Source organism: Hypomesus transpacificus, chromosome 22 (assembly GCF_021917145.1).
Source record: "Hypomesus transpacificus isolate Combined female chromosome 22, fHypTra1, whole genome shotgun sequence".
NCBI lineage: Eukaryota > Metazoa > Chordata > Actinopteri > Osmeriformes > Osmeridae > Hypomesus > Hypomesus transpacificus.
The window spans coordinates 2,579,672-2,605,482 of record NC_061081.1 but is presented as its reverse complement, the minus strand read 5'-3'; the positions used below and the strand labels follow the sequence as shown (position 1 = coordinate 2,605,482).

At 52.2% G+C, this 25,811-nt stretch overlaps 2 protein-coding genes across 7 annotated transcripts in view; one reads left to right on the top strand and one right to left on the bottom strand.

Annotated features, from left to right (window-relative positions):
* Positions 1–167: 167 nt before the first annotated feature.
* nup188 (nucleoporin 188) lies at positions 168–16,189 on the top strand. The gene is given in 44 exon segments (XM_047045646.1): positions 168–205; positions 862–916; positions 1,106–1,179; positions 1,275–1,359; positions 1,449–1,529; positions 1,611–1,655; positions 1,775–1,867; positions 1,989–2,108; positions 2,225–2,436; positions 2,815–2,929; positions 3,447–3,647; positions 4,013–4,102; positions 4,267–4,332; positions 4,572–4,691; positions 4,797–4,923; positions 5,449–5,604; positions 5,745–5,871; positions 6,363–6,450; positions 6,585–6,661; positions 6,781–6,895; positions 7,087–7,207; positions 8,397–8,463; positions 8,632–8,757; positions 9,119–9,359; positions 9,808–10,014; positions 10,422–10,591; positions 10,726–10,771; positions 10,773–10,796; positions 10,890–10,957; positions 11,189–11,384; positions 11,867–11,944; positions 12,174–12,259; positions 12,912–13,057; positions 13,196–13,374; positions 13,478–13,678; positions 13,830–13,922; positions 14,009–14,161; positions 14,250–14,387; positions 14,490–14,564; positions 14,741–14,965; positions 15,106–15,237; positions 15,374–15,444; positions 15,550–15,679; positions 15,915–16,189. Coding segments are annotated over 44 exon segments (5,226 nt in total). The 5' UTR covers positions 168–179; the 3' UTR covers positions 16,095–16,189.
* Positions 16,190–17,114: 925 nt separating this feature from the next.
* LOC124484640 (CDK5 regulatory subunit-associated protein 2-like) overlaps positions 17,115–25,811 on the bottom strand; it is a 38,496-nt gene continuing 29,799 nt past the window's right edge. For 4 of the 6 annotated variants that reach the window (XM_047045642.1, XM_047045639.1, XM_047045643.1 and 1 more), the window contains 15 exons: positions 25,407–25,458; positions 24,218–24,405; positions 22,714–23,058; positions 22,389–22,514; positions 22,008–22,124; positions 21,656–21,845; positions 20,808–20,923; positions 20,488–20,703; positions 20,295–20,375; positions 19,916–20,154; positions 19,655–19,816; positions 19,085–19,223; positions 18,810–18,856; positions 18,600–18,654; positions 17,115–18,088 (listed from right to left, as the gene is read on the bottom strand). In XM_047045642.1, the coding sequence (XP_046901598.1) occupies positions 17,934–18,088; positions 18,600–18,654; positions 18,810–18,856; positions 19,085–19,223; positions 19,655–19,816; positions 19,916–20,154; positions 20,295–20,375; positions 20,488–20,703; positions 20,808–20,923; positions 21,656–21,845; positions 22,008–22,124; positions 22,389–22,514; positions 22,714–23,058; positions 24,218–24,405; positions 25,407–25,458 (2,228 nt within the window). In that variant the 3' untranslated portion in view covers positions 17,115–17,933. The remainder of the gene's footprint in view (positions 18,089–18,599; positions 18,655–18,809; positions 18,857–19,084; positions 19,224–19,654; positions 19,817–19,915; positions 20,155–20,294; positions 20,376–20,487; positions 20,704–20,807; positions 20,924–21,655; positions 21,846–22,007; positions 22,125–22,388; positions 22,515–22,713; positions 23,059–24,217; positions 24,406–25,406; positions 25,459–25,811) is intronic. The other 2 variants (XM_047045640.1, XM_047045644.1) reach the window with 2 other exon arrangements.

Below are 25,811 nucleotides of genomic sequence, written 5' to 3'. Positions count from 1 at the left end.
AAAATTATTCATTATGTTTTATTTAAATCATATATTTCTGAAAAGTGAATTAGTTGTCAGCTGTTGAAGTGGAGCAATTCATATAAATGTACCAGCATTAAAAATAAATATGAAACGTTCAGGCTACGTGACGCGGGTGCATGTTGTGGGAAGCAACCAATCAGATGGCAGACAAGAAGATGGCGAACTCGGAGATGTGTGTCAGGTACCTAGCTGACGAGCTAACTTAATGAAAGAAACTTATATAACTAATTATTTTAGGAATCAAAAGCTATGTCAAGTCTATAAATATGCGTGCATCTGTTAAAGTTAGGATATTTCCTAAATGTCTTGTCACAGTTTGAGTTTCTCAAACAAGCTGTATTGTAAGCTAACTTTAGCCAGCTAGCTTATTGCCTTTCTTTTGAATGGCAGTGAAGCGCGGTCGATAGTTTTCAATCACATGCTGCTAGACAACAGCGTACTATACCAACAGCTTAGAAGTTCTTCTTAGTCAACCAGGCAAATTTGCTAATGAATACTTGAGTGACTAAGCGGTATCTGAATATCAGTGCTTTGGGTTTTTATTGCCTGAAAAAGCTAGCTAACGGCACGCTAGCTATTTAGCTAGCAAAAATGTGCGGGACAGCTGCAAGACGTGGAGGATGCGTCGCAACAATCTGTCATGTAATACATGATGTAGTAGTGTAATGGTCTATGCATTTTATCAATATACGTATTTGACATTTTACGAATGACTGAGTTTTCGAAATACAATGTCAGTGTTCTTGTCTGTTGTTACAAAAGCATGTGATTGGTATATTAGTATGAAAATAATCATAGCTTCATAACATTAACACGTAGCATATTAAATCCACACAGGAGCAGTCGAGAGTTATGGACCATCTTACTTGGCAGATCTGCGTTGCGGGAGCCGGTATGTCAAGATTTCCTCAGTCTTATACCAGACATTACTAACAGTGGACTGTGTGGATTTGTTGTATGCGTCAGTTAACATCTGACTAATGTACAAAGTAGTTAGGATAATTCAGAACTTATTTATTGGTGTTAATCTGTATACAAAAAAGTACTATCCTTGTGTGACTTCAATTGTTTATGGACAAAGGCTCAAATCGAAGCAGAGTTGGACAGAAATTGGGAAAGGTTACTGCAAGGATTGAGTTACTACAAAGCACCAAGGTATGGTGGTGTCAATCCGAGTGCTTTCACATTTTTAAGTTGAATACTTTTCAACAGTCTGCATGATGATCACTATATATCTGTTTATTTTATAGTTCATCATCAGCAGATAAACTAAAAGCTGACAAAGATGTTGCACAGACATTGAAAGACTTTGGTCTAAGGATCAGTAAAGTACTGGTAGGTAACTAACTTCAACTTCCTTTAAGAGCTGTCAGACTAAATCGGTACGTATTGTACTTATCTTGTGGAATATGTGATTGTTTCAGGGTCTCAGCGAACAACAAAGTGTGCATATTCTGCAGTGTTACTTACAGGAAGACTACCGAGGGACTCGGAATTCACTCAAGGTGATCTGTGTGTGTGTGTGTGTGTGTGTACATAAAAAAAAAAATGAAACAAGACTTGACTTGTGTTATTTTCCATCAAAGGCTGTCCTTCAAGATGAGCGACAGAGCCAAGCCCTCATTCTCAAAGTAGGCACCCCCCCCCCCCCCCCCCCCCCCCCCCCCCAACAGCAATACCATGAAGACGTTTGGGTCATCCTCTCGTAGAAACGTATTTGTGAATCTGTGCGTGTGGCTTTTCTCCCCAGGTGGCAGACTATTACTACGAGGAGCGCGTGTGTCTGCTGAGATGTGTGCTCCTGCTGTTGACGTACTTCCAGGACGAACGTCACCCGTACCGGGTGAGCCGCCGCAGGAAGCCTAGTCCCATCTCACGCGCCAACCGTGGAGTTACACCCTCAAGCTCTCTTTTGTAATCTGTTTGTGTGTGTATTTATGTGTGTGTGTTGCTGTTTAATCAAGGCGGAGTACTCCAACTGCGTGAGCAAGTTGGAGAAGGAACTGGTGACCAACTACCAGAAGCAGTTTGAGACTCTCTTCAAGGCCGAGGCCCCGACATGGGAGACCCACGGCAACCTCATGGTGAGGCGTCCCAGCCTGTCCTCCTGGCCTGGTTCACTATCTGAGCTGAGGTGTGCTCACCCAGGACCAGCTGTTCCTCTGCAGTACATGTGTGTGTGTGTGTGTGTGTGTTGCAGACAGAGAGGCAGGTGTCTCGGTGGTTTCTCCAGTGTCTGAGGGAGCAGTCTCTGCTGCTGGAGATCCTCTTCCTGTACTACGCCTACTTTGAGATGGGCCCCACCGACCTGCTCAGCTTCACCAAGATGTTCAAGGAGCAGGGCTTCGGCCAGCGGCAGACCAACCGGCACCTGGTGGACAAGAGCATGGATGCCCTCGTTGACCGCATAGGGTGAGCAGCAGGCTGCTTCTGAGACTCATCTGGAACGAAAGAAGTGGGCGGAGACTTCCAAAGCACTGCATATAGTCTGACATATAATCACGTAATGACTCTGCAGTCTGGATTCCTTGAGGCTGTGGGAGGCTTTTCCTATTATAGTGTACGAGTTTAAAACTCTGTTTTGACGGTTGATCCGAAATTCAGACGGCTGTGTATGTATGTAAATACAAATGGAATGAAATAGTGTTTTTAGGTGCGAGGTTGCTCCAATTCAAGTTGGAACATTCCAGAAACGTTATTATTCTCCCTCGTCAAGAGGGCAGAACATGATGGTTGTCCCTTTCGTCGACATCCGTCATCGTTCTCTGTGTGTGCCTGTGTGTCATGCAGATACTTCAGCTCTCTGATCCTGGTGGAGGGGATGGACATTGACTTCCTGCACAAGTGCGCTCTGGAGGACCGCACCGAGCAGCACCAGTTCTCCAGCAACCCCGTCATCTGCAAGGTACGCACGGCCACAACCACAGCCAGGATCAGGTCATCTGCACCAGACAGCCTGGTTAGGAAGATGAACAGAGAAACTGCGACTTGCAGTCGGTTCCGCTATTCGCCTCATGTTTCATGTATGAGACAAGAATAGCCGTGGTTGAGTCCACATAGACGAGGGGTGGCCAATCCTGGTCCTCGAGGGCCGCTGTCCTGCATGTTTTGGATGTTCCCCTGCTCCAGCATACCTGATTCAAATGAATGGGTCGTTATCAAGCTCTGTGGAAGTCGGGTAATGACCATTCATTTGAAACAGGTGTGCTGGAGCAGGGAAACATCTAGAACATGCAGGACAGTGGCCCTCGGGGACCAGGATTGGCCACCCCTGACATAGACAATTCATCTTTAAAACATACCGTCTTCTCTATTCATCCCCATGCATTTCTTAAGTTCTCCACCCATCTCTCCACCTTTCCATCCCCTATCTCTGTCCCTCCATCCACTCTCCCCTCTCTCCTCTCTCTCTGCGTCTCCAGGAGATGGACCAGCTGCTCCTAACGCTGGGGGACATTCCTCACCACGGCCCGGTCCTGCTGGCCTGGGTCTTACTGAGGCACACGCTGAGCCCCGACGAGGCCAGCCCGGTGGTGCGGCGCATAGGGAACACGGCGCTGCAACTGGGGGTGTTCCAGTACCTCACCCCCATGCTGCAGGGCCTCGGGGGCTCGGGCAACAACGTGAGGAGCAGGACATGGACACACATGCACACACTCACCTTATGGTGGTCGCCATAAACCTAAATGTAGGCATGTGTAACCCAGTTCAATGGGTTCGACTCATTCCTCCGTATCAATAGCGCCCAGCCGTGCCATTTAAATAGCGGTTTAATAATTTTCGGTGGCATAGCTTGCTGATATAGGGTTTATCACGGGTGGTCAGTTGCATGTCTGAGTTAGAGGACCTGATGTTGAACTTGAGTGGGCAAGTGAGGACGGAAGCGATAACTGACGAGCGACACCAGTGATGTCGGGTCATCGTAAGGATGTTGAAAGCTCATCTTGAAGATGTTTAAAGCTCCACATGTTCTCTCTTCTCCTCGCAGTGCACGGCCAGTACAGCCAGGATGTGCATCTACGGCCTCCTGTCCTTTGTCGTCACGTCCTTTGAAGAAGAGACTCTGGGCAGCCAGCAGGTAGGACTGGCCTTACTGATGATAACCTAACTTAGTGGATAAATGACTGGCCTTTAAAATTGATAACCTAGCTTAGCTGATATATCATCGCTATTAAAACCTCCATGAAGTTTTACCTCCAAAGGTATGATGGCTAACGAGCCTGATGTGTTGTTGTCCCTCAGCACCTGATCAGCGCAGCCTGCGAGGTCCTGTCTGCCCCCAGCCTGGCCGAGCTCTTCTGGGAAACGGTAAGCAGAAGCATGGCTCCACAACGGACACGGATGTCCTCCATGTAGGCTTAGGGCTTTTATCGGATGGTAAAAGCTGTGTACAAGATACTGGAATGACTCGTCAAATTCAAATCAAGGCTGTCCTTTTTCTGACTTGAAATGATGTAGCATACAAACGAGGAGAGTGTGTAAATCTCCAGCTGTGTTATCCTGTGTTTGGTTGATCCTCATGTGTTTCCACTGCTTGTGTTTGTCAGAAGCCTAACCTGGGTCTGGGGATGGTCCTGGACAGTGCTGTGGGAATGTTCCCTCATAAGACTGGCCCACTGCTACAGCTGCTCACTGCTCTTCTCTCTGACAAGTCCACCGCTAAGAAGGTACAAACCCACACAAGCTGATTTTCTCATTTTGGTTCCCACTCACCCAACAATTCCAAATGACATTTGAACTCTTATTTTGAACTTTCTGTGTGTGTGTATCAGGTGTACACGTTCCTGGACAAGATGTCCTTCTACACAGAGGTTTACAAGCAGAAGCCCAGTGACATCATCTCCAGAGAGGACGAGACTCTGTGGAGGAGACAGACTCCCAAGCTGCTCTACCCTCTAGGTGTGTTCAGCTGGACCTGTGTGTGTTAACCGTTCAGACTTTATTCAGCTGTGTGTGTCTGCGTGTGTGCGCGCATGCTGTTATGTCACATCTATGCAAATTCTGTGTTCTCACTTGTTCCTCTCCTAATGTCATTTTTTGGTCTCTCTTCTCTGGTCTCTTTCTCTCCTGGTCTGTAATTCCTGATCTCTCTGCTGGTCTCTCTCTCCTGGTCTCTCTCCTGATTTCTTTCTTTCCCGGTCTCTAACTCCTGATCTCTCTCTCTGCTGGTTTCTCTCCTCTGGTCTCTCTCTCTCCTGGTCTCTCTCCTGGTCTCTTTCTCTCCCGGTCTCTAACTCCTGATCTCTCTCTCTGCTGGTCTCTCTCCTCTGGTCTCTCTCTCCTGGTCTCTAACTCCTGATCTCTCTCTCTGCTGGTCTCTCTCCTCTGGTCTCTCTCTCCTGGTCTCTAACTCCTGATTTCTCTCTCTGCTGGTCTCTCTCCTCTGGTCTCTCTCCCTCTCCTGGGGTCTGGTCTCCCCTCCAGGTGTGGGCCAGACCAACCTGCGTGTGCCCCAGGGGGTCCTGGGCCAGGTGTGTGTGGGGCAGCAGGGCTACGTGGTCCGCTGGGACTACTCCTACAGCGCCTGGACCCTCTTCACCTGCGAGATCGAGATGCTGCTGCATGTCGTCTCCACCGCAGGTACACACACACACACACTCACAGGCTTCTACATGCACGCTCATATCCTGTTGACCAAAAATGTGATTCAATTCTGATGAGACTGTATTTTGGGTGCGGGATGTCTTTCCTTCTCTCCCTCCCCTCTGGTCCCTGTCTAGATGTGATTGTGCACTGTGAGAGAGTGAAGCCCATCCTGGACCTCATCCATAAGGTCATCAGCACTGACTGGACTGTGTCTGACTGCCTCCTGCCTCTCACCTCACGCATCTACATGCTGCTGCAGAGGTGAGGAACACACACACACACAGACTATTCTCATACAGATGTCTTAAATGATCTCTATGAAGCATGAACCATTGCTTGTCTGTGGTCTCTCACAGGTGTTTAGACTGTGACGTAAATCAGTGGTTCCCACCCCTGTCCTGAGGACCCCCTGTCCTGCATGTTTCAGATGTTTCCCTGCTCCAACACACCTGATTCAAATAAATGGTCGTTAACAGGCTTCTGCAGAGCTGGATAACAACCCATTCATTTGAATCAGGTGTGTTGGAGCAGGGAAACATCGAAAACATGCAGAACAGGGGGTACTTGAGGAGCAGGGTTGGGAACCACTGATTTAGGTCACAGTCTAAACACCTGTGAGAGACCACAGACAAACAATGGTTCATGCTTCATGCTTCGTCCCTGAGGACCAGGGTTGAGAACTACTGACCTAAATGAATGAGAGGTCTCAACCTTAATTGAGCTTTTCTTGCCTTTCATCCCCCCTCCATCAGGCTCACGTCAGTCATCAACCCTCCGGTGGAGGTCATCGCCTCCTGCGTCAACTGCCTCATCGTCCTGGCGGCCAGGATGCCCGGCAAGGTGGGATTACCGATCATCCCTCCTAACCCGGGGTTATAATCTGTCTGACCGGGGGTCAAAATGATGGCGTTGTCTCTGTGTTACAACGCACGCACTGGCTCAATGTGTTTGTTGTCTTTCTTCTCTCTTCTTAGGTTTGGTCCAGTTTACATCACACGGGCTTCCTCCCCTTTGCCTCGTCCCCTCCAGCCAACATGGCACAGTCCATCAGGTAGGCGTTCAAAGGCCACATTCGGGTCGTACCAACTATTTGGAGGTGGTGTGTTAGTCAACTGTTGTCATTTGAGGTTAACGTAATTTGACGCAAAGTTCCCCCCCTCTTTCTTGTAGCGCGGAGGGAATGAAAGCGGGTAACTACGGTAACCTGCTGGTCCTGATCGAGCAGCCGAGGGGGGAGTACTCCGTCACCATCGCCTTCCTCCGTCTCCTCACCACCCTCGTCAAGGTAACGCCCCCATGAACTCCAGTGCCTTTCAAGCACATGATGTCATGAATGTATGATGCTTGTGGTGGGGTTGCTGTTTTCCCTCTCACACACTTTCTGTCCATTTCCTTTGCGGTTTCTACTCCCTTTTTCCTCTCTGACCACTTCTCTCCCCCCCCCCCCCCCCCACACACACACACACACTCACACAGGGTCAGCTGGGCAGCACCCAGAGCAAAGGTCTGATCCCCTGTGTGCTGCTGGTGCTCAAAGAGATGCTGCCCACCTACCACAAGTGGCGCTACAACACCTACGGGGTCAGGGAGAGGATAGGTGAGGGCTGGGGCACTGCATCTGTCACATGACTTTTAGATTTGTATTTTGCTCCAAAGACACGTCGAGTGTTTTCTTTGCACCTCGCTACTTCTCATCTTTCCTTCTTCCCTCTACATCCCTCTGTTCCTCCCTCTCCTCCCTCATCTCCTCCCTCCTCTCCTCCCTCCTCTCCTCCCTCCTCTCCTCTCCTCCCTCCTCTCCTATCTCCTCTCCTATCTCCTCCCTCCTCTCCTCTCCTCCCTCCTCTCCTCCCTCCTCTCCTCTCCTATCTCCTCTCCTCCCTCCTCTCCTATCTCCTCTCCTATCCTCTCCTCCCTCCTCTCCTCCCTCCTCTCCTCTCCTCTCCTATCTCCTCTCCTATCTCCTCTCCTCCCTCCTCTCCTATCTCCTCTCCTATCTCCTCTCTCCTCTCCTCCCTCCTCTCCTATCTCCTCTCCTCCCTCCTCTCCTCCCTCCTCTCCTATCTCCTCTCCTCCCTCCTCTCCTCCCTCCTCTCCTCCCTCCTCTCCTCTCCTATCTCCTCTCCTCCCTCCTCTCCTCCCTCCTCTCCTCCCTCCTCTCCTCTCCTCCCTCCTCTCCTCCCTCCTCTCCTCTCCTATCTCCTCTCCTCCCTCCTCTCCTCTCCTATCTCCTCTCCTCCCTCCTCTCCTATCTCCTCTCCTATCTCCTCCCTCCTCTCCTCCCTCCTCTCCTCTCCTATCTCCTCTCCTATCTCCTCTCCTCCCTCCTCTCCTCTCCTATCTCCTCTCCTATCTCCTCTCCTATCTCCTCTCCTCCCTCCTCCCTCCTCTCCTCCCTCCTCTCCTCTCCTATCTCCTCTCCTATCTCCTCTCCTCCCTCCTCTCCTATCTCCTCTCCTCCCTCCTCCCTCCTCTCCTCTCCTCTCCTCCCTCCTCTCCTCTCCTCTCCTCTCCTCCCTCCTCTCCTATCTCCTCTCCTATCTCCTCCCTCCTCTCCTCCCTCCTCTCCTCTCCTATCTCCTCTCCTATCTCCTCTCCTCCCTCCTCTCCTCTCCTATCTCCTCTCCTATCTCCTCTCCTCCCTCCTCCCTCCTCTCCTCCCTCCTCTCCTCTCCTATCTCCTCTCCTATCTCCTCTCCTCCCTCCTCTCCTATCTCCTCTCCTCCCTCCTCTCCTCCCTCCTCTTCTCTCCTCTCCTCTCCTCCCTCCTCTCCTCCCTGTCGTAGGGTGCCTGATCCTGGAGCTGGTCCACGCCATCCTTAACCTGAGCCCGGAGGGAGAGGACCAGGGCAGGTATGGTACACCCCGGGTCGGATGGATGACAGACAGCGCCGCCTAGTGTTGTAAAATGAGATGACAGGGTTGACAGTATTGTGAACACCCAGAGATGAACATGGCCAAAAGAGCCTGTTATCCACATTCTCACACACTTCTTCCCACCGTCTCTCTCCCTCCCTCCAGCACCCCCACCCTGCAGTCCCTGTGCATCTACAGCCTGGCCAACACAGAGGCCGGCCAGGCCGTGGTCAACATCATGGGCGTGGGGGTGGACACCATCGACGTGGTCCTGGCTGCCCAGCCCAGCAGGTAGGACCTGGGACTAGACTCACCTGGAACTAGACTCACCTGGGACTAGACTCGCCTGGGACTAGACTCACCTGGAACTAGACTCACCTGGGACTAGACTCACCTGGGACTAGACTCACCTGGGACTAGACTCACCTGGGACTAGACTCACCTGGAACTAGACTCACCTGGGACTAGACTCACCTGGGACTAGACTCACCTGGGACTAGACTCACCTGGGACTAGACTCACCTGGGACTAGACTCACCTGGAACTAGACTCACCTGGGACTAGACTCACCTGGGACTAGACTCACCTGGGACTAGACTCACCTGGGACTCACCTGACTCTCTCTGTCTCTCTCTCCCCCCTCTCTCTCCAGTGGGGGCTCTGAGAGCCCGGGTCAGATCCTGATCCAGACGGTGAAGCTGGCCTTCTCCGTCACCAACAACGTGATCCGCCTGAAGCCCCCCTCCGACCTGGTGTCCCCCCTGGAGCAGGCGCTGACGCAGCACGGTGGCCACGGCAACAACCTCATCTCCGTGCTGGCCAAGTACATCTACCACAAGCACGACCCCGCCCTGCCTCGCCTCGCCATCCAGCTGCTCAAGAGGCTGGCCACGGTAGGACCCGCAGTCACACACACAATACTGACACACACACACACACACAGCCAGACACACACAAAGATTGACTTGGTTTCATTCGTTTTCTTACATAATTCTCACCATACTCGTGTCATACACAGAATGGGAATGGCAGATTTTTCATCTAGAATTGAAAGACCTACATGGAGGAGTGACGGTGGTCGTATTTTACACTAATTGGGGGGGGGGGGGGGGGGGGAACGATCATAATCAATCCTCATCAATCAATGCTGTGGTATCAGTTCTATATCAGTAGTAGTGGTTGTCTCTCTGTCACAGCTGGGTGGCTCTTAGCTCTCTCTGATGCAGTTGAAGTAGTGCTGAAGCAGGAACACGAGCACGTGTTGCAGTAGCAGCAGTGATGCCAGTAGGAGTGATGTGATGGCCCCGTTGTCCCCGTCCTCTGTGTCCTGCTCCCGTCCAGGTGGCGCCCATGTCCGTGTACGCCTGCCTGGGCATCGACGCCGCCGCCATCCGGGACGCCTTCCTCACGCGCCTCCAGAGCCGCACGGAGGACATGCGGATCAAGGTCATGACCCTGGAGTTCCTCACCGTCGCCGTGGAGACGCAGCCCGGCCTCATCGAGCTCTTCCTCAACCTGGAGGTCAAGGATGGCAGCGAGGGGTCAAAGGTGAGAGGCGGTGGCCACGGGGGGGGCAAGGATGGCTGAGAAGTGCAGGCTTTTTTGGGGGCCGATTGTGCACATCTTCATTCGTTTCCTAATTCACCTATTGTCGTATGGATAACGTGGTAGCTCATGTTAATACATGTGCATTTTTTTCTCTCTCTGCGTCTCCTTGTTCCTCCCTTGTCCTGGTCTCTCTCTCTCTGTCTCTCTCTGTCTCTCTCTCTCTGTCTCTCTCTCTCTGTCTCTCTCTCTCTCTGTCTCTCTGTCTCTCTCTCTGTCTCTCTCTGTCTCTCTCTCTGTCTCTCTCTCTGTCTCTCTCTGTCTCCGTCTCCCTCTCCCTCTCTCTCTCTCTCTCTCTCTCTCTCTCTCTCTCTCTCTCCCTCTCTTCTCCTCCCTCCCCCCGTCCCCAGGAGTTCCTGCTGGGAGAGTGGAGCTGTCTGCAGGTGGTTCTGGACCTGATCGACTCTGGCCAGCGGGGGCAGTACTGGTGCCCCCCCCTGCTACAGCGAGCGGCCATGGCCTTCCTGCACGCCCTCTGGCAGGACCGCCGCGACAGCGCCATCTCCGTCTTGCGCACCAAGTAAGACACCAGCACACACACACACACACACATGTAAGGCCACGGTCACACTTAAGCAACTTCTTTTAGTATAAAAATTGCGACCATCGATAGATGAACATTTTTTGTAATGTGTAAAGTTTTTCTATCTACAGAGAGAAGTTTTGGGAGAACCTGACCACCCCCCTCTTTGCATCGCTCCCCCCCCCCCTCCGACAGCACGGAGGTGAGGAACCTGACACACGCACACCTAGAGATCATTATAAATATCACAGTAGCGATCTGAGCGGGGATATCTGACTCTCCCCTTCTCACCCAGCCCTGCGTGCTGGAGACGTGTGCCTTTGTCATGAAGATCATCGGGCTGGAAATCTACTACGTCGTCAGGTAAAGGAATCAAACATGGATACCACTGCTTCACTTCCTGTCTGGATCACTGTTGTGTTTGTGTTCATGAATCACACTGAATCTTCGAGATTCCAATGAGTATATGCCTGGTAAACGAGGCCGTTTTTAGCAGTGGTTTGAGCACTTGACTAAATAATATTTTCTCGCCGTAATTGATCCCTGTACAGTTTTTGATAAGAATGGTATATTTCTATGTTGCTGTTGTTCCAGTGGCTCCCTGGAGCAGTCTCTGAAAGACGCACTGCAGAAGCTGTCCAGCGGGCGGCGCTATGAGTTCTGGTCTCAGTACGTCAAGTCCCTGGTGGTGCAGGTGGCCGAGACGGAGGAGGAGGGGGGGCGGGCCTTCTCAGAGATCCAGATGCTCATCTCAGCCTGGCGCATGCTGCTCATACTGTCCACCAGCCACGTACGGCTCTGACACACACACACACACACAGAGACACACACTCTGCTTTGTCTTTCTTACTCAGTGCTCTCTCTCTCTCACACACAGACATGCTCTCTCTCTCATACACAGACATGCTCTCTCTCTCATACACATACATGCTCTCTCGCTCTCTCTTTCTCTCTCATCCACACTCACACGGGGCTTCCTCTCTTCACTCACTGCTCTCTTTCTCTCACGTGTACAGGTTTGACAGTTATAGAATACATAAACATACATAAAAATGTATCTAGACAAATGTATATAGCATGTATGTATGTATATAGCATGTATGTAGCAAATATGATATTGTAGTCTGTTGACAGAATTGAAAAGCTTCGTTGACAGACGATGATCAGTAGTAGTTTGGATGCGCTTGCCACTATTTCTGGTTCCGAATGGTCCCCAAGCGTAGAGCAGTGCTCTGACTGGCCAGTGCTCTGATTGGCTGCTGTGTTGTCCAGTCAGACGTGATGCAGCTGACAGACGACTCCACCAAACTCAAGCTCTTCATGGACGTCCTGGACGCCACCAAGGCTGCTGTGAGTTGTCACGGCGACGCGCCATCATCCAGTTCCTCATCTCACTCTCTCAACTCCATGACTTAAAAAAAAAAAGTATTTCTTTCTCTCCCTCTCTCTTTCTCCCTCTCTTACTCTATCCGTCCTTGGCTCCATAGTAAAGTCCTAGTCTCCCTCCCTCCCTCCCTCCCTCCTAGCCTTCCTCCCTCCCTCGCTGCTCCAGTATCAGTAAAATGTGTGTCTCTCCCAGCTCCTGGTGCCCTCCTCCGTGCCCTGTCTGCGACTGGGCTCCATGATGGCCACCCTGCTCCTCATCCTGCTCAAGCAGTGGAGAAGGTAAACCCCACCTGACTGGAGAGGCAGGGCATGCATGGAGTATGGGAGCCAGAGTTGGGGTTTGATTGGGATTTTTCGATGCTGGCGAGAGATGAGCGGTGAAGTCATTCGCTGACGATGCCTAGAATCGTCACGCGATTCGTGTGACTTTTAGAACTGATGGTGGTTTAAACCTGAAGCCAGTTTCATTAGCGGTACATTGTAGAACAAGCTTGCCATACATACGGAAGAAGAAAGGAAAGAGGTTTGTGGTATGTTGGGATTTGTGAAAAGCCTTGAAAGAGGCTTGCACAAACGAGGATATTCCAGGACAGTTGTTCCACCTGTCACAGCACACAGAGCTGTGTTGGTCTACTGTGTTCCAAACAGCACACATCCCTAACACCTGCTCCTACACCAGATGGGTTCTGTGGGCCAGCGTAATGCCCTTTCTTTCAAGGCTTTTCACCAACCATAACTTCCCCAAATATATCTTCATTCTTCTTTTTATACAATGCATCCATACACACTATTATAAAACATGTCATACAACTAATACTTCTAATGCATAAAATGGAAGACCCACACATATATAAAGCAAAAACTGAATCATCATCTTCTGATAGTGGGAAACTAACCCCTCACCCTTCTTCATCACCCTCCCCCCCCCCAGTCTGGTGGCGGGGGCCCCAGACGTGCTGTCGCCCCTGTCCCTGATCCTGGAGAGTGTCCTGCAGGCCGACCAGCACCTGGTGGAGAGGACCAAGGCCAAGGTGTTCTCTGCCCTCATATCTGTCCTGCAGATACAGGGGCTCAACGGTGGGTCCGTGTGTGTGTGGTGATTACCCTGTGTGGGGTTGGATGGTAGTGTGTGTGTTCTTGTTTAACCACTCGTGTGTGCGTGCGTGTGTGTGTGTGTGTGCGCGCGCTTCAACCTGCCTGTCCCTCTGCCCCCAGGTGGAGAGATTTCCCAGCTGCCCCAGCTGCTGCTGTGCGTGTGCGAGACGGTGCAGGACGAGGCGCTGGCCTTGATTGACAGCACGCGTCACGTGGCCACGCTGGGGGAGGGGCTGGAGGACAGGGACAGCATGGAGACGGACAACCCCCGCAGCCTGCAGAAGGACCAGAGAGACGGGGTGAGGGAGGGGCGGGGTCTGAACCAGGACGGAAGGAGAATACCATTCGATTGAGTTTGAATTGATCTCCCTCATGTTCTGTCTCCGTCTGTCTCTCTGTCAGGTGTGTGTGCTCGCGCTCCACCTGGCCAAGGAGCTGTGTCGCGTGGACGAGGACGGGGAACACTGGGTTCTGGTGCTGAGGAAGGTTCCGGTTCTGCCCTCTGTCCTCAGTGCTCTGGAACTGAGCCTGCGCTGCAAACAGAACCTGTACTTCACTGAGGCTGTGCTGCACCTGCTGCTCACGCTGGCCCGCACGCCCCAGGTAGGGGAGAGGGACACGTCAAAAACACACACACACACATGCCACGGGTACAGACACACACTCCACAGGTACACTCACGGCACATACACACACACAAATGCAACCATTACTGGCTGGTCCCTGAGATGTGTGTGTGTGTGTGGTCATGCAGGGCGCAGCAGCGGTGGCTGGAGCAGGAGTCATCCAGAGTATCTGCCTGCCTCTCCTCAGCGTCTACGAAGTCCACTCCAATGGAGCCTCCCAGGTGAACACCGCGACCAGCTCACCTCCTGATGATTCGTTTCACATTTTGGTGTGTGTGTCTCAATGCGTGTGTGTGTGTTTTCTCAGGCGTTCTCCCGTAAGCCCCAGGACGCCCCCTGCTGGCCAGGTGTGTATCGTCTCTGCATGTCTCTGATGGAGAGCCTGCTGAAGACCCTGCGCTACAACTTCATCAACGAGGCTCTCGACTTCCTGGGAGTCCACCAGGAGCGCATCCTGCAGGTGTGTGTGTGTGTGTTTGTGTCACCTGAGGATTCACATGTCAAATTCCACATTGAGTCTAAACAAGCCCCTCCCTCCCCCCCCCCAGTGTCTGAACGCGGTGCGTACGGTGCAGAGCCTGGTGTGTCTGGACGAGGCTGACCACACGGTGGGCTTCCTGCTGCAGCTGTCCAGCTTCTCTAAGGAGTGGCAGTTCCACCTGCCCAAGCTGCTGCTGGACATCCAGGTGAGGGGCGCACACACACTTACACAGGTCTACAAACACACACACACACCCCCATACCAAAGGAGCCTCCCTCTTCATGTTTCATTGTGCGTGTCTCCTCAGGTGAACCTGTGCTACCTGTGTCAGACCTGCACCTACCTCCTCCACAGCAAGAAGATGCTGCATCACTACCTCCAGGTCAACACACACACACACCAAGACTTCCACACTCACCTAACTGACACGCACATGCGTCATAAAGGAACAGTTATAATTGAGGTTTTGAAATACTCAACACAAACATGATACAAGCGGCCTACTTGGCTGTGTGAATGAGTTCAGATTGTAAAAGGTCACCACCTCCCCACTGGCAGGCAAAGAACGGCGAGGCGCTCCCCCCCAACTCCCTCCCCCGACCCCAGCGTGCGCCCCAGACCCCCTCCAAGCCAGCCGCCGGGGGAGGAGCCGCAGGGGAGAGGGAGGAGGTGGAGCAGAAGGCCGTGCTGGCAGTGCAGTGCAGCCTGCTGAAGATCCTGTCCAAGACCCTGGCCACCCTGCAGCGCTTCACCCCCGACTGCTGTCAGATCCTGCTGGACCAGGTGAGCACCTCCCCGGGCCCTCGACAGCACCTGCTGCACCCGGAGCTGGGCCCCTGGCTGGCTTTCAGATCTCTTTTTGCTGTGAGTCCCTGGTTGACCCTCCCTCCCCTCATCTCTCTGTGACTCCCTCCTTCCTCCAGTGTATGGACCTGGCAGAGTACCGGACTCTCTTCGTCTTCAGCTTCACCAACCCGGCCTTCGACTCGGACGTGGCGCCCTCCTTCGGAACCCTGCTGGCCACCATCAACGTGGCGCTAAGCATGCTGGGAGAGGTAGTTGTTCCAGCGCCTCCACATCCTTGTTGTGTGCGGCCGTCGACTCTGTTCCACTGTGTGCTCAGGGAGGGTCCTGTTGTGGAGTAGCTAACTGTGTGTGTATGTGTGTGGGTGTGTCTGTGTGTGTGTTCAGGTGGAGAAGAAGGAGCCGGCCTCCCTGAGTGTGGCGTTCCTGGTCTCGTCTGAGGAGGTCCAGGCCCTGAAGTAAGGAGCTGGAGAAGACAGGGGCTCACAGGAATATAAAGCTGCCTTATAGCTAAGGAACGTCTATGTAACTCTTTCTGTGTGTGTGTGCGTGTGTGTGTCCAGGTCCCTGCTGATGTTCACCATGGAGAACTGCTTCTACGTGTTGATCTCCCAGGCGGTGCGCTGTCTGAAAGATCCCAGCACCCCCCCCAGGGACAAGCAGAGGCAGAAGCAGGAGCTGAGCTCTGAGCTGGTGCGTCTCCCTCCCTCTCCCCCCCCCTCCCTCGTTTCTCCTCTCCCCCCCTCTTTCTTTCTCACCCTGTTTTAAAACCTCTTCTCTGCTCTAAACTTTTTTTTCTAAATCGTCGGCTCTCTTGTACCCTATCAGACGTTCAGCCACGGCGTCGTCCCGTTCGCGTCACATTTACGCTTAAAGGAACATTGTGCTCAACATGTATCCACCTCCCTCCCTCCCTCCTCCCCCTCAGAGCACCCTGCTGTCCAGCCTGGCCCGCCACTTTCGGCGGGGCTCCCCCTCTTCCCCGGCCGGCAGCATGCTGCCCTCCCCCCAGACCAAGCCCTCCACCTCGGGCTCCAAGGCCAGCCAGGAGGGCCAGGAGCCATTCATCCAGCTGGTGCAGGCCTTCGTCAGACACGTTCAGGGATGAGAGCCGCCCGGAGAGGCCGAAGAACCAGGAACAAACGGATACAAGGACCACACAGGAGCAAGGACAAGTTGGTGGGGTGAAAGGGTATTTAAAAAGGGTAAAAAAAGGTGAGGATGTAGAATTCAAAGCTGAGACACAGGGCTCGACGGGTGTCTTGATGTGTAGCTCCGTTCCTGGGTGAGCCAAAGTACAGGCAGAGCGGTGACACTTGCCTCCTCAATTCTTTCAATGGGTGAAGCATTGTAATAATGTGTACAACGAAGAACTTCCAAGTGCTAACATAAACATGGTGCTACTGTCTCCATCGAACCGGATATTTGAATGCGCCGTAAATCCAGGCTCTGTGACTGGCTACCGGTTTGAGTGCCTGCACAGCGATTGGTTACTTGTTTGTGTTCCTGCTCACTTATTGGGTGCCAGTATACAGGCCACCTTATGAGGATGTTTAATTGATTCGATTTTGCCAAACAAACATTGTATTGGCGTGGGGACTTGAGATAGAGCTCAGCTGGGCTAGTAAATGAATAGACCCTGATCTCTGAAGCTCCAGTGGTTCCTCTCTGAGGCTCCATGCACGCAGACCAAAATCTTCAGTAGGTCGAGTCGATGTCTACAAGGCCGAGTCGGCATCCAGCATCCAGAAGTGAAACCTAGCAAACTTCACATGTGGGAGTCTATAAGGGAACCGGTCTTTTGAGTTGAGTTGTAAAAGATCTGGGTGCTATCGAATGTGTTTTTGACTCTTCACAGACCTAGTTTTATAGGTCGACCTCGACTTCCCTCATGTGGTGCCAAGCAGAGGAAACTAAGCATGTAGGATGGTTATCCTGTGAAGGGCACATGAACCACATTTACATGATACATGTTATGTACCAGTGACCTGTCAGGATAGTTGACAAGCTTACCGTAGGAAGTCAGTACTGGTAGTTACTCTGTATTCTGAATCGGTTTGCTACATCTCGCTCCCGTGACTTTGAGAATGTCCGGACGGGGGGTATACTTTTGCTATATATTCAACTCTATTTTTAAACATTCTCTTTTTGTGCTGTGATGTTTTTCTGCAATTTTACAAACTCCTCGCTTCCACCTGTTATACGATACAATCGACTCCTTTCCAGCTGTTTATACGTGACATAGTGGTCAAGATGTATACCCCCTCCCTTTATTGAAAAAACACGTTTATATGATAATAAAGGAGCTTTTGTAGAAGTAACAGTGTAGTATCGTACTTGCTTGAATTGTTTGTGCAGTGCCATAGTTTACATACTACTATTAGTGTATGTATTTTGTCATTAAAGTATGTATAAGTATATAAGTATATATTACAGTGTGTCTTTAGGAGATTACTATGGTCGCTACTAGCAGCCATCCTTTTGAGCAACATGTTGAGGTATGAACGGGTGGTTTAAACAATTTGAATGAGCACGGGTTCAAAAGCAACAATTTACTTTCTTTTTGAATTTGAACTCAGAACATAGAACATACAATAGCCCAGGAGTAAAGTACAGTAAGTTTACAGGTACAACTTGGAAGGAACAACTGATAAGACATCTCTCCTCAATCGGTCATATAAAAAGGATAAAGGAAAATTATTAAAGAAATAAAATATGTCAAAATGTCATATTTACAAGAGCCGGACAAAATAGCCTGTTACATAATAAAAATAATCTTTTACAACCTGCGTACCAAAAAATAGGTCTGATATTAGGTAGATGTGCCTGGAATACAGTACAACCTCCCAAATATATAATTTGCATATTTCAAAGAGAACCAATAAGACAGTACTACAGCAGGGGAAAGGGGCGGGGCCATTAGGTAGCATTAAAAGCCGTGTGTGGTCTAGTAGCTACAGTGGGAGGAGGCGTCGCTGTTCCTCTCCTCCGAGCATTCAGAGTGTCTGTCTCCGGGGGGGCTCCGAACAGGAAGCTGGACAGTCACTTCCTGTTGAGGGGCTCCTGCCGCTCTGAGTTCTACTGACCACTGACTGGCACCTCCTGAAGGAGAAGAAGAAAAGGATAATCACATCAATGTAGATAAAACAGCATTAAACACACAAACACACACACAAATGTCAGGGTTTAGATAAACCTCGCAAAACAAATCTTTTTAGCCAACAGGTTTGTCTGATCCATGCAGTTTTTCGATTAAATAAAAGGGTTACTTTGAAAACCAGCAACTGTCAATAACAGCCTTTTGGTCACAATATCTGGACAAAGGGTGAATGAACAGGGAATGGATTTATGGGCAATGGTCAATTCATGCTAACATCAACCGCCCAGCCTAGGAACATCAAAGCTGAAGAGGTTTAGGTCCCAGCATGCATTTGGGCCTGGAGGTTTGAAAACCATTTCATGCGAAAGCATTCCACGAGAACACCTTTTCCAGATAAATTCAACAACCTTTGGAGGAAACCAAAAGTTAGCGTACTAAAAATAATACGAGTCATGCAGGATGACTTAACACTGAAGCCCTGTGCCTCGTGCACACACACAAACACACACTAACCTTCCTCTGGGCCTCCAGACTGACCCTTCAGGCCAAAGAGGGTGTAATAATTTGTCTGACATTTGACCCATATGAACAAGGAAGAAGAGAGAGGGATAAGAGACGGCAGCAGATGGAGGGTTATTACAGAAGAACCTTCCCTGAGGCAGACAGGGTTAGTGGTTGGACTAAGTGTTGGACCAGGTCACAGCTGCAGGTTCGAGGACTCACCTCCAGGTTCCCCCGGGCCTTCTTCAGAACTCCGTGGGTCAGCGCCACTGGATTCACAAAACACAGAAAAGGGGGCGTGTCACTACGCTGACCTGACCCACTCAGTCTCAGATCTGACGACCCACTTCTGTCAGTACACTATGCATGTAAGGTCTTACTGGTTGGGATAATCCATCAATGGCTACAAGAAAAATGTACATGTTGAATGTGTATGACTGCTACGTAAAGGGGCTGGTCAGAGGCGTGCTCGTCTGTGAGGTCAGGTGAGGACGTACGCTGGTCTATGATGACCCTCTCCATGCCCTCCTTCAGCTGGTTGGTGGAGCGGAGACGTTTCACCGCCCCGTTCAGCATCCTCTCCTGCTGGGACAGCCGGGCCTTCAGGCGGGCCACCTCACTCTGCAGGAGCTCCTCCTGACGGGGGGGGGGGGGGGGAAGGAAGGAAGGAAAGAGGAAGGCAAGAAGAGCCAAATACATCAGCGAGGGAGAGACCAGGCATTTATTTCGTTCCCAGTCTAACCACCTGTGGCAGACCACCGACCGCAAACAGCGGTTCATGTTTCACAGTGCTCCTTGGGGACACCGTGGGTCACCGGTGACAGAGAGAGATGGGGCTTGGGGACCTAGCTGCTTCAGATGACTCGGGGCACAGTGTGTGTGTGTGTGTGTGTGCTGCGAAGGGGAGTCGACGTGGTCGTGTCTAGGGTGTGTGTGTGTGCGCGTACAGCACTACATGTGTCTGGGTGCCCAGTCACCAAGGACTTAGTCCAATGTGTGTGTGTCCATGTTCTCCTGTGTGTGTGTGTGTCCATGTTCTCCTGTCCAGTGTGTGTGTGTGTTCCTACCTGCTGGTGGTTGAAGGAGCCCTCCTCCCCTGTGGGGGGGCAGGCAGGCAGGGAGACCCTCCAGTAGAGCTTGAGCAGCCTGCCTGCCTCCTCCAGGACCTGCTGCATGGTGCTCACGCTGCCGCCGCACAGGCCGGACACCTGCTGCCCAGCCTCTGGAGCCTGGACACACACACAGTCTTATTGACACACCTTAACACCTTTTAGCACACCTTCACTTTTTGAACACAGCCTACAACACTGGTGTGTGTGTGTGTTTACCCTGTTCTCCTGGCCCTGCTGCTGCAGTGTGTCCATGCTGCGTGCGAGCCGGCGGGCCTGGGCGATGTGCCTGCGCAGGGCGCTGTGGTCCTCCGTCAGGCCCAGCACGTGGCGCCCGCCGCGGCTCGCCCACAAACGGTGACCCGGCACCAGGCGGGACGGGGGGCTCGGGACGCCCTCCCCTCCGGAGCTGCCCTGGGACTCGCCGTCCTGCTCCGACCGGGGCTGGCGCTTAGCGTCTGGACACACACACAGAAACACGCACACACACACGAGCACACAGAAACACACACGCGTTAGACCAAACTCACCTTTGACTCTGTATATGACATTAACCTTCCAGCCGTCGTAGACTTGAGTCTTGCTGGGTCTTGGTTACCATGGTGATCAGAGGCGGGGTCATGGTGAGAGTGGGAGGAGTGGTGGAGAGGGTCACGACCTGGAGACCTGCCTCCGTCCTCTGGAACACACACACACACACGGTCAACACTACCAACAACACTCATCAGTCTATGTATACATCAGAGCGTGTGTGTCTGTGTATATGAACACGCGTGTGTGTGTGTGTGTACCTGGCGTGGAGAGCAGGTAGTTGATGTTGATGGTGTCTCTGCTGGGCCCTGAGTGGAGCTGCTCCTCCAGCCTCCGTCTCAGAGCCGTGTTGGTGTGGATGCTCCTCTCCAGCTGCACGCGCAGGTGACGCATCTCCCTCAGCAGCTCCCCCAGGTCCAGCGGTACAGGACCAGGGCCAGGACCAGGGCCAGGACCCTGAGCTTCCTGAAGAGACTCTGCAGGAAAGGAAAATGGGTCAAAGCCCCCATGGGAATCTCAGGACCAAGACTAACTTGTACTGATACTAGTACTCTCTGTGACACAGGGCTAGTGTGTGTACCTGTGTGAGTTCCAGTCTTGATCTTCTCGTAGACCTGCAGCTCCACGCGTAGAGACTGCAGGAGGTTCTGGCTGTCTGAGAGCTGCTGCCTCTGGTGCTTCACCTCACACTGCAGCCTGGGGGGAGGGGGGGGGGGAAGGGTACACATCAACATCCATGTGACATCACCTCACAAGTCACTCACACACACACACACACACACACATACCATTCCAGTAACCATCAACACACACACACACACAGGAAAGGGAGAGGAGAAGAGATATCACCGAACACCAGCCTCCTGGTGTCAGGTGTCCACCCCACTCAACTGTGTCACTGGGGCCCAGGTCACAGGTCCTCACTACTGTGTGTGTGTGTGTGTGTGTGCCTCTATTACACATATGGTTCCCCTTTGACTGCCATGGTAATGATGATAATGAAGATGTAAAGACTGTAATGCCACAGTCATTATGATGAGAGTATCTTCTAATTGGGTGTAAGCGCGTGTCGTTTCATGTTGCATGGTGAGATCGGGACGATGATACGACAGTGTCGCTAGGCTCTCCTGCAGGTGTGTGTTCTGCAGGTGTGTGTGTGTGTGTGTACCTGTGCAGCTCCTCCCTGCTGTAGTGCAGGCTCTCCTGCAGGTGTGTGTGTGTGTGTGTGTACCTGTGCAGCTCCTCCCTGCTGTAGTGCAGGCTCTCCTGCAGGTGTGTGTGTGTGTGTGTGTGTGTGTGTGTGTACCTGTGCAGCTCCTCCCTGCTGTAGTGCAGGCTCTCCTGCAGGTGTGTGTGTGTGTGTGTGTACCTGTGCAGCTCCTCCCTGCTGTAGTGCAGGCTCTCCTGCAGGTGTGTGTGTGTGTGTACCTGTGCAGCTCCTCCCTGCTGTAGTGCAGGCTCTCCTGCAGGTGAGCGTTCTGCTGGGAGCTCCTCTCCAGCGTGTCCTGCAGGCGAGCGTGTTCCTGCCTCAGAAGCTCCGCCTCCTTCCTGCTCTGCTCCAGCTTGGCCGTCCTCCTGGCCAGGGCCTCGCGCAGCTTGTCATTCTCCTTCTGCTTGTCTGGGACACACACGCGCGCGGATGAGAGGGGCGATATACCAACTATGATGTGAGTGCGCATGTGTCGGTCATATCGAACGTCTATGCACTTGTATGCATTGTTGTGTAGAAACAGCTCCCCTGGCGTGTGTGTGTGTGTGTGAGTGTGTGTGTGCGTGCTACCTCTGGAGCCCAGGCTGAGCTGCTCCTTCAGAACCTGGTTCTGCTCCCAGAGGAGACGCAGCTCGCTGGTCAGCTGACCCTGGTCCTCCATACCCTGGATGAAGATGCTGGTGGCTGCTGGACACACACACACAGACACACACACAGCCAGGGTCAGGTAGGATTGACCTTGGTTCTCAGACCTAAGAAGGGACTAAATATATGTCCTGGGGACACACAGATGGCTAGGAATGTTCAAAGCAGAGCTCCAGAATCAGATAGTGTCGACCCACAATTTGGAGCCCAAACACATGTAGTATTACAGTCTTTTGAGGAAATGTTAAAAGGGTGACTGTACGCATGTTGAGTGAATTCATACTGTACATGAGTGTGTGTGTGTACCTGGGTCTCGGTCCATCTCAGCCAGTCTCCTCTCGAGCTGCTCTCTGAGCCGGTCGTTAGTGTGGATGGTCTCCTCTAGACGTTGTCTCAGAGCCCTGATCTCCAGCAGGTGCTCTGCCAGCAGGTCTGATGGGCAGACACACACACACACACACACATTTACACACACGCTTTCACAGTGAGACCTACAGAGACACCTACAAACTGCACAAAGACCAAAAGCCTTTTTCCAAGCAGAAATTGATCATCTCTTAACAACACCAAACCCTACCCCTCACCTCCAGGTGAAGATCGCCCCCCACTATGTCAGACTTGGGTCCAGTACCTGGGTTCATGTTGTGTTGCTGGGCTGTGGCCTGCTGTGTGCCTGACAGTCCTTCTCCTATCTGGGCCTCCTTCTGGGGCTCTGGCCCTGGCCCTGCGTGGTTCTGGACCTGGTTGTGAGCCTGGTTCTGGTCCAGGATGGAACGGTGGAGGTCCAGCTCGCTGCGCAGGGTGGTGTTGAGCTCCTCGCTGCTCCTCAGCTGGTCCTGCAGGCGAACGTTCTCCCTCTGCAGCCTGACGGAGCTCCCCTCGCGGCCGGACACGCCCCCGGCTTTGGCTCCACCCCCGCAATGCTTGGCTGCAGACTCGGAGGACGTCGCCAGATCTCCATTGGAATCTTTCACCCCTGTGGTGGAAGGCAATGAATGTGAGGGTGAATACACCTGAAGGGATGGATCCCTCAGCATCTCGGGGTCAGAAATACCCTTGTTCCTTTTAGAAGCTTCCAGAGCCTGCTTCCATCTCCTGAGAGACACCTCTTCCTGTTTCTCTGTCTGGTGGTCTTCCTCTTTATCCATCTCCTCAGGTCTGGCGTTAGCTAAACGATTGCTGTGTGTAAGCCTTGCGCAGACCCGCTTAGCCTTGTTCGCGTAGTTTTTTGCGTAGCTTCTGTAGACTATCTTGTCGGCAGTGTACTAGCCTAGCCTAGCAGCTGCTTTAGCGACGTGTCTCCAAGTTCTCAGGTAACCTGTGAGTTAGTGAGCTCCAACTCTACGTTAGCTAGCATCTCTCAACTAAAACACATGCAGGCAGCGTTACAGGAAAATAACGTTTTGGCTTTGGACACTGCTCTCTCTTCTCTCTCTCCACCCCCCCCCCCCTCTCTCTCCATCCTCCCCCTCTCTCTGTCTCTCCATCCTCCCTCTCTCTCTCTCTCTCTCCACCCCCCCCTCTCTCTCCACCCCCCCCCCCCCCCCCCCCCCTCTCTCTCTCCTCCCACGTGTCAGTCACCCACATCATGCATCTCTCTAAAAGCCCTCATTGTCTCCTCTCAAGGGAAACACAATTTGAAGATTAAACCGGATAGGTGCTCCTGAATAATGCAGCTCCAAGCAGAGGATGGAGGGATGGCGGTAAGAGAACACCCGTCCTGCCCTTGCCTGACCCTCTTTGTTCTGCGGGACGGCTGACTGGACCACAATGGGCCTGAGTGGAAAAGAAGTGCCATTACTACAACGTGGCCACTACCCGACCAGACCAGAGATAGGTCGAGGACCAGAGATTCAGGCAATCTCACCAGGGGGGGGGAGGAAAAAGATCCATATTGAATGCAGCGAGGACAGACCTGGTCTAATCCTGGACTGAAGTAATCTTCCAGTAAGTCACAAACTGCACCAGGCCCTGTAATAATTCAGCCAGTCCAACCAGTGTCTACATCCACATGACTAGACTACCGCAAAAACCATGACTGTGAACTAAGATATACCATACATAAAGAAGTATACCAAAACAGCTCAGATTGTTCCAGTGTGTTTCTCTGGCTGTGTCCAGGTCCAGCTGCTTACCGTGGAGGCCTGGGCGGCCATGTTGTGAGGCGTAGGACGTGAGGCTGTTGCGGGAGGCGTTGGCTTCCTGTGACGCCCTGTCGGAGAGGTCGGAGGCAGAGGAGAGGTGGCTGCTGGGAGTTTGTCCCCTCAGTTGACTCTGCAGGCTGTTGACCAAACGGGTCTTCTCCTGAAGCTCCTTGGAGAGTCTGAGGGGAGGGAGGGAGGGATCAATGGAGGGAGGGAAGAGCAGAGACGAGACGAGAGAAGAAAGGCGAGTCCAAGGTGAGAGAGGTTAGGCAGCTTAAAGGTAGGACGGACTAATGAGAGACTGGAGTATCTGCTACACAGCTTCCACAGTCTAACACACAGACTGAAACACAATCTCTATTCAGTCCAATGTCAGCTCACAATCCAAGAACTGGAGAAAAAAACCCTCGAAAGACAAAGAAAAGGTTCACACAAAGGAACAGGAAAAATTGTTTAAAAAAAATCTGTCAATCAACTTCATTGTAATCCGTTGTTTTCAGATTTTCCACTTCAGAGTAGGAGTAGCCATCTTGAAGGAGGAGGAGGAGGAAGAGAGAGTTCACAGCAAACGCATGCTCCCGTCCTGCTCCGGTCCACTCACAGATCCAGCTGCTCTCTGGTGCACTCAGACAGGCTCTGGTTCTGCCGGACCAGGAAGTAGAGGTGTCGCTGCAGCAGCTCACGCTCGCCCTCTAGCTGAGAGCGCAGGTGCTCAATCTCCTCCTCCAGCCTGGCGAAGGTGTCCGATGGCTCGATGTCGCCCTCCGACTGACAGGTCTGGTACTGCGACTCTTGGTGAAGCAGTCCAGGGCTGGCCGCACCAGGGACAGGGGCGAGAACCCTACTCTGTCAGTGTGACCTCATGACCTTACACCAAAGCTGAGCCCCACGAGGCTAGGGAGAGCCGTTGAGCTGCGTGACCTGCTGATGTATCTGCTCAGGGGACGTAGCTAGTGTCTACAAACAGGGGGTTAGGATTATCATGGGTCGTCCGTTTCGCTAGCCGTGCTAAAATGCTAACCTGAGGCCCAAATCACTTTCCTTTTGAGCTCTCGACGCAAGTTCTCCAAGGAATAAAAAGTGTGTTTAAGTGTGTGTAAAGTCTCACTTAAGGAGTAGGCTTCATGGAAGAGGTATATGTGTATGTGTGGCTGTGTGTGTGCGCGGTAGAGAGCGGTACCTTTGCGCTAGCTCCAGCACGGCTGCGTCCTTGTTATCTGGATGGCCGCCTCCTAGGAGACGAGGACAGAGAGACATGGTGAGGGAGCCGTCCTGCCGCATCACTCACAACTCTGCTGCTCTCTCCCTCTCTATCCGTCTCGTTCACGCGTCCTCTCTCTCTTCCTCTCAAGGCCGTGATCTCTCGCTCTCTCTTTCTCTCTCACAGGCTAGCCTTCATCGTCAGTCTCCCAGAAATCAGTGAACCGCGACGGAGTGCTTGTTTTTCCTCCGTCGACCTCGCCCCGTCCGCCATCTTGGATGGCGTGCGCCAAGTCATTGTGAAATGGATTGTGAAAAATGAAGTTATCATCATCCGTATGTGGTGACAGTTTTGGGCCTGTTGCCTGCACTGAGATTTCAGGCA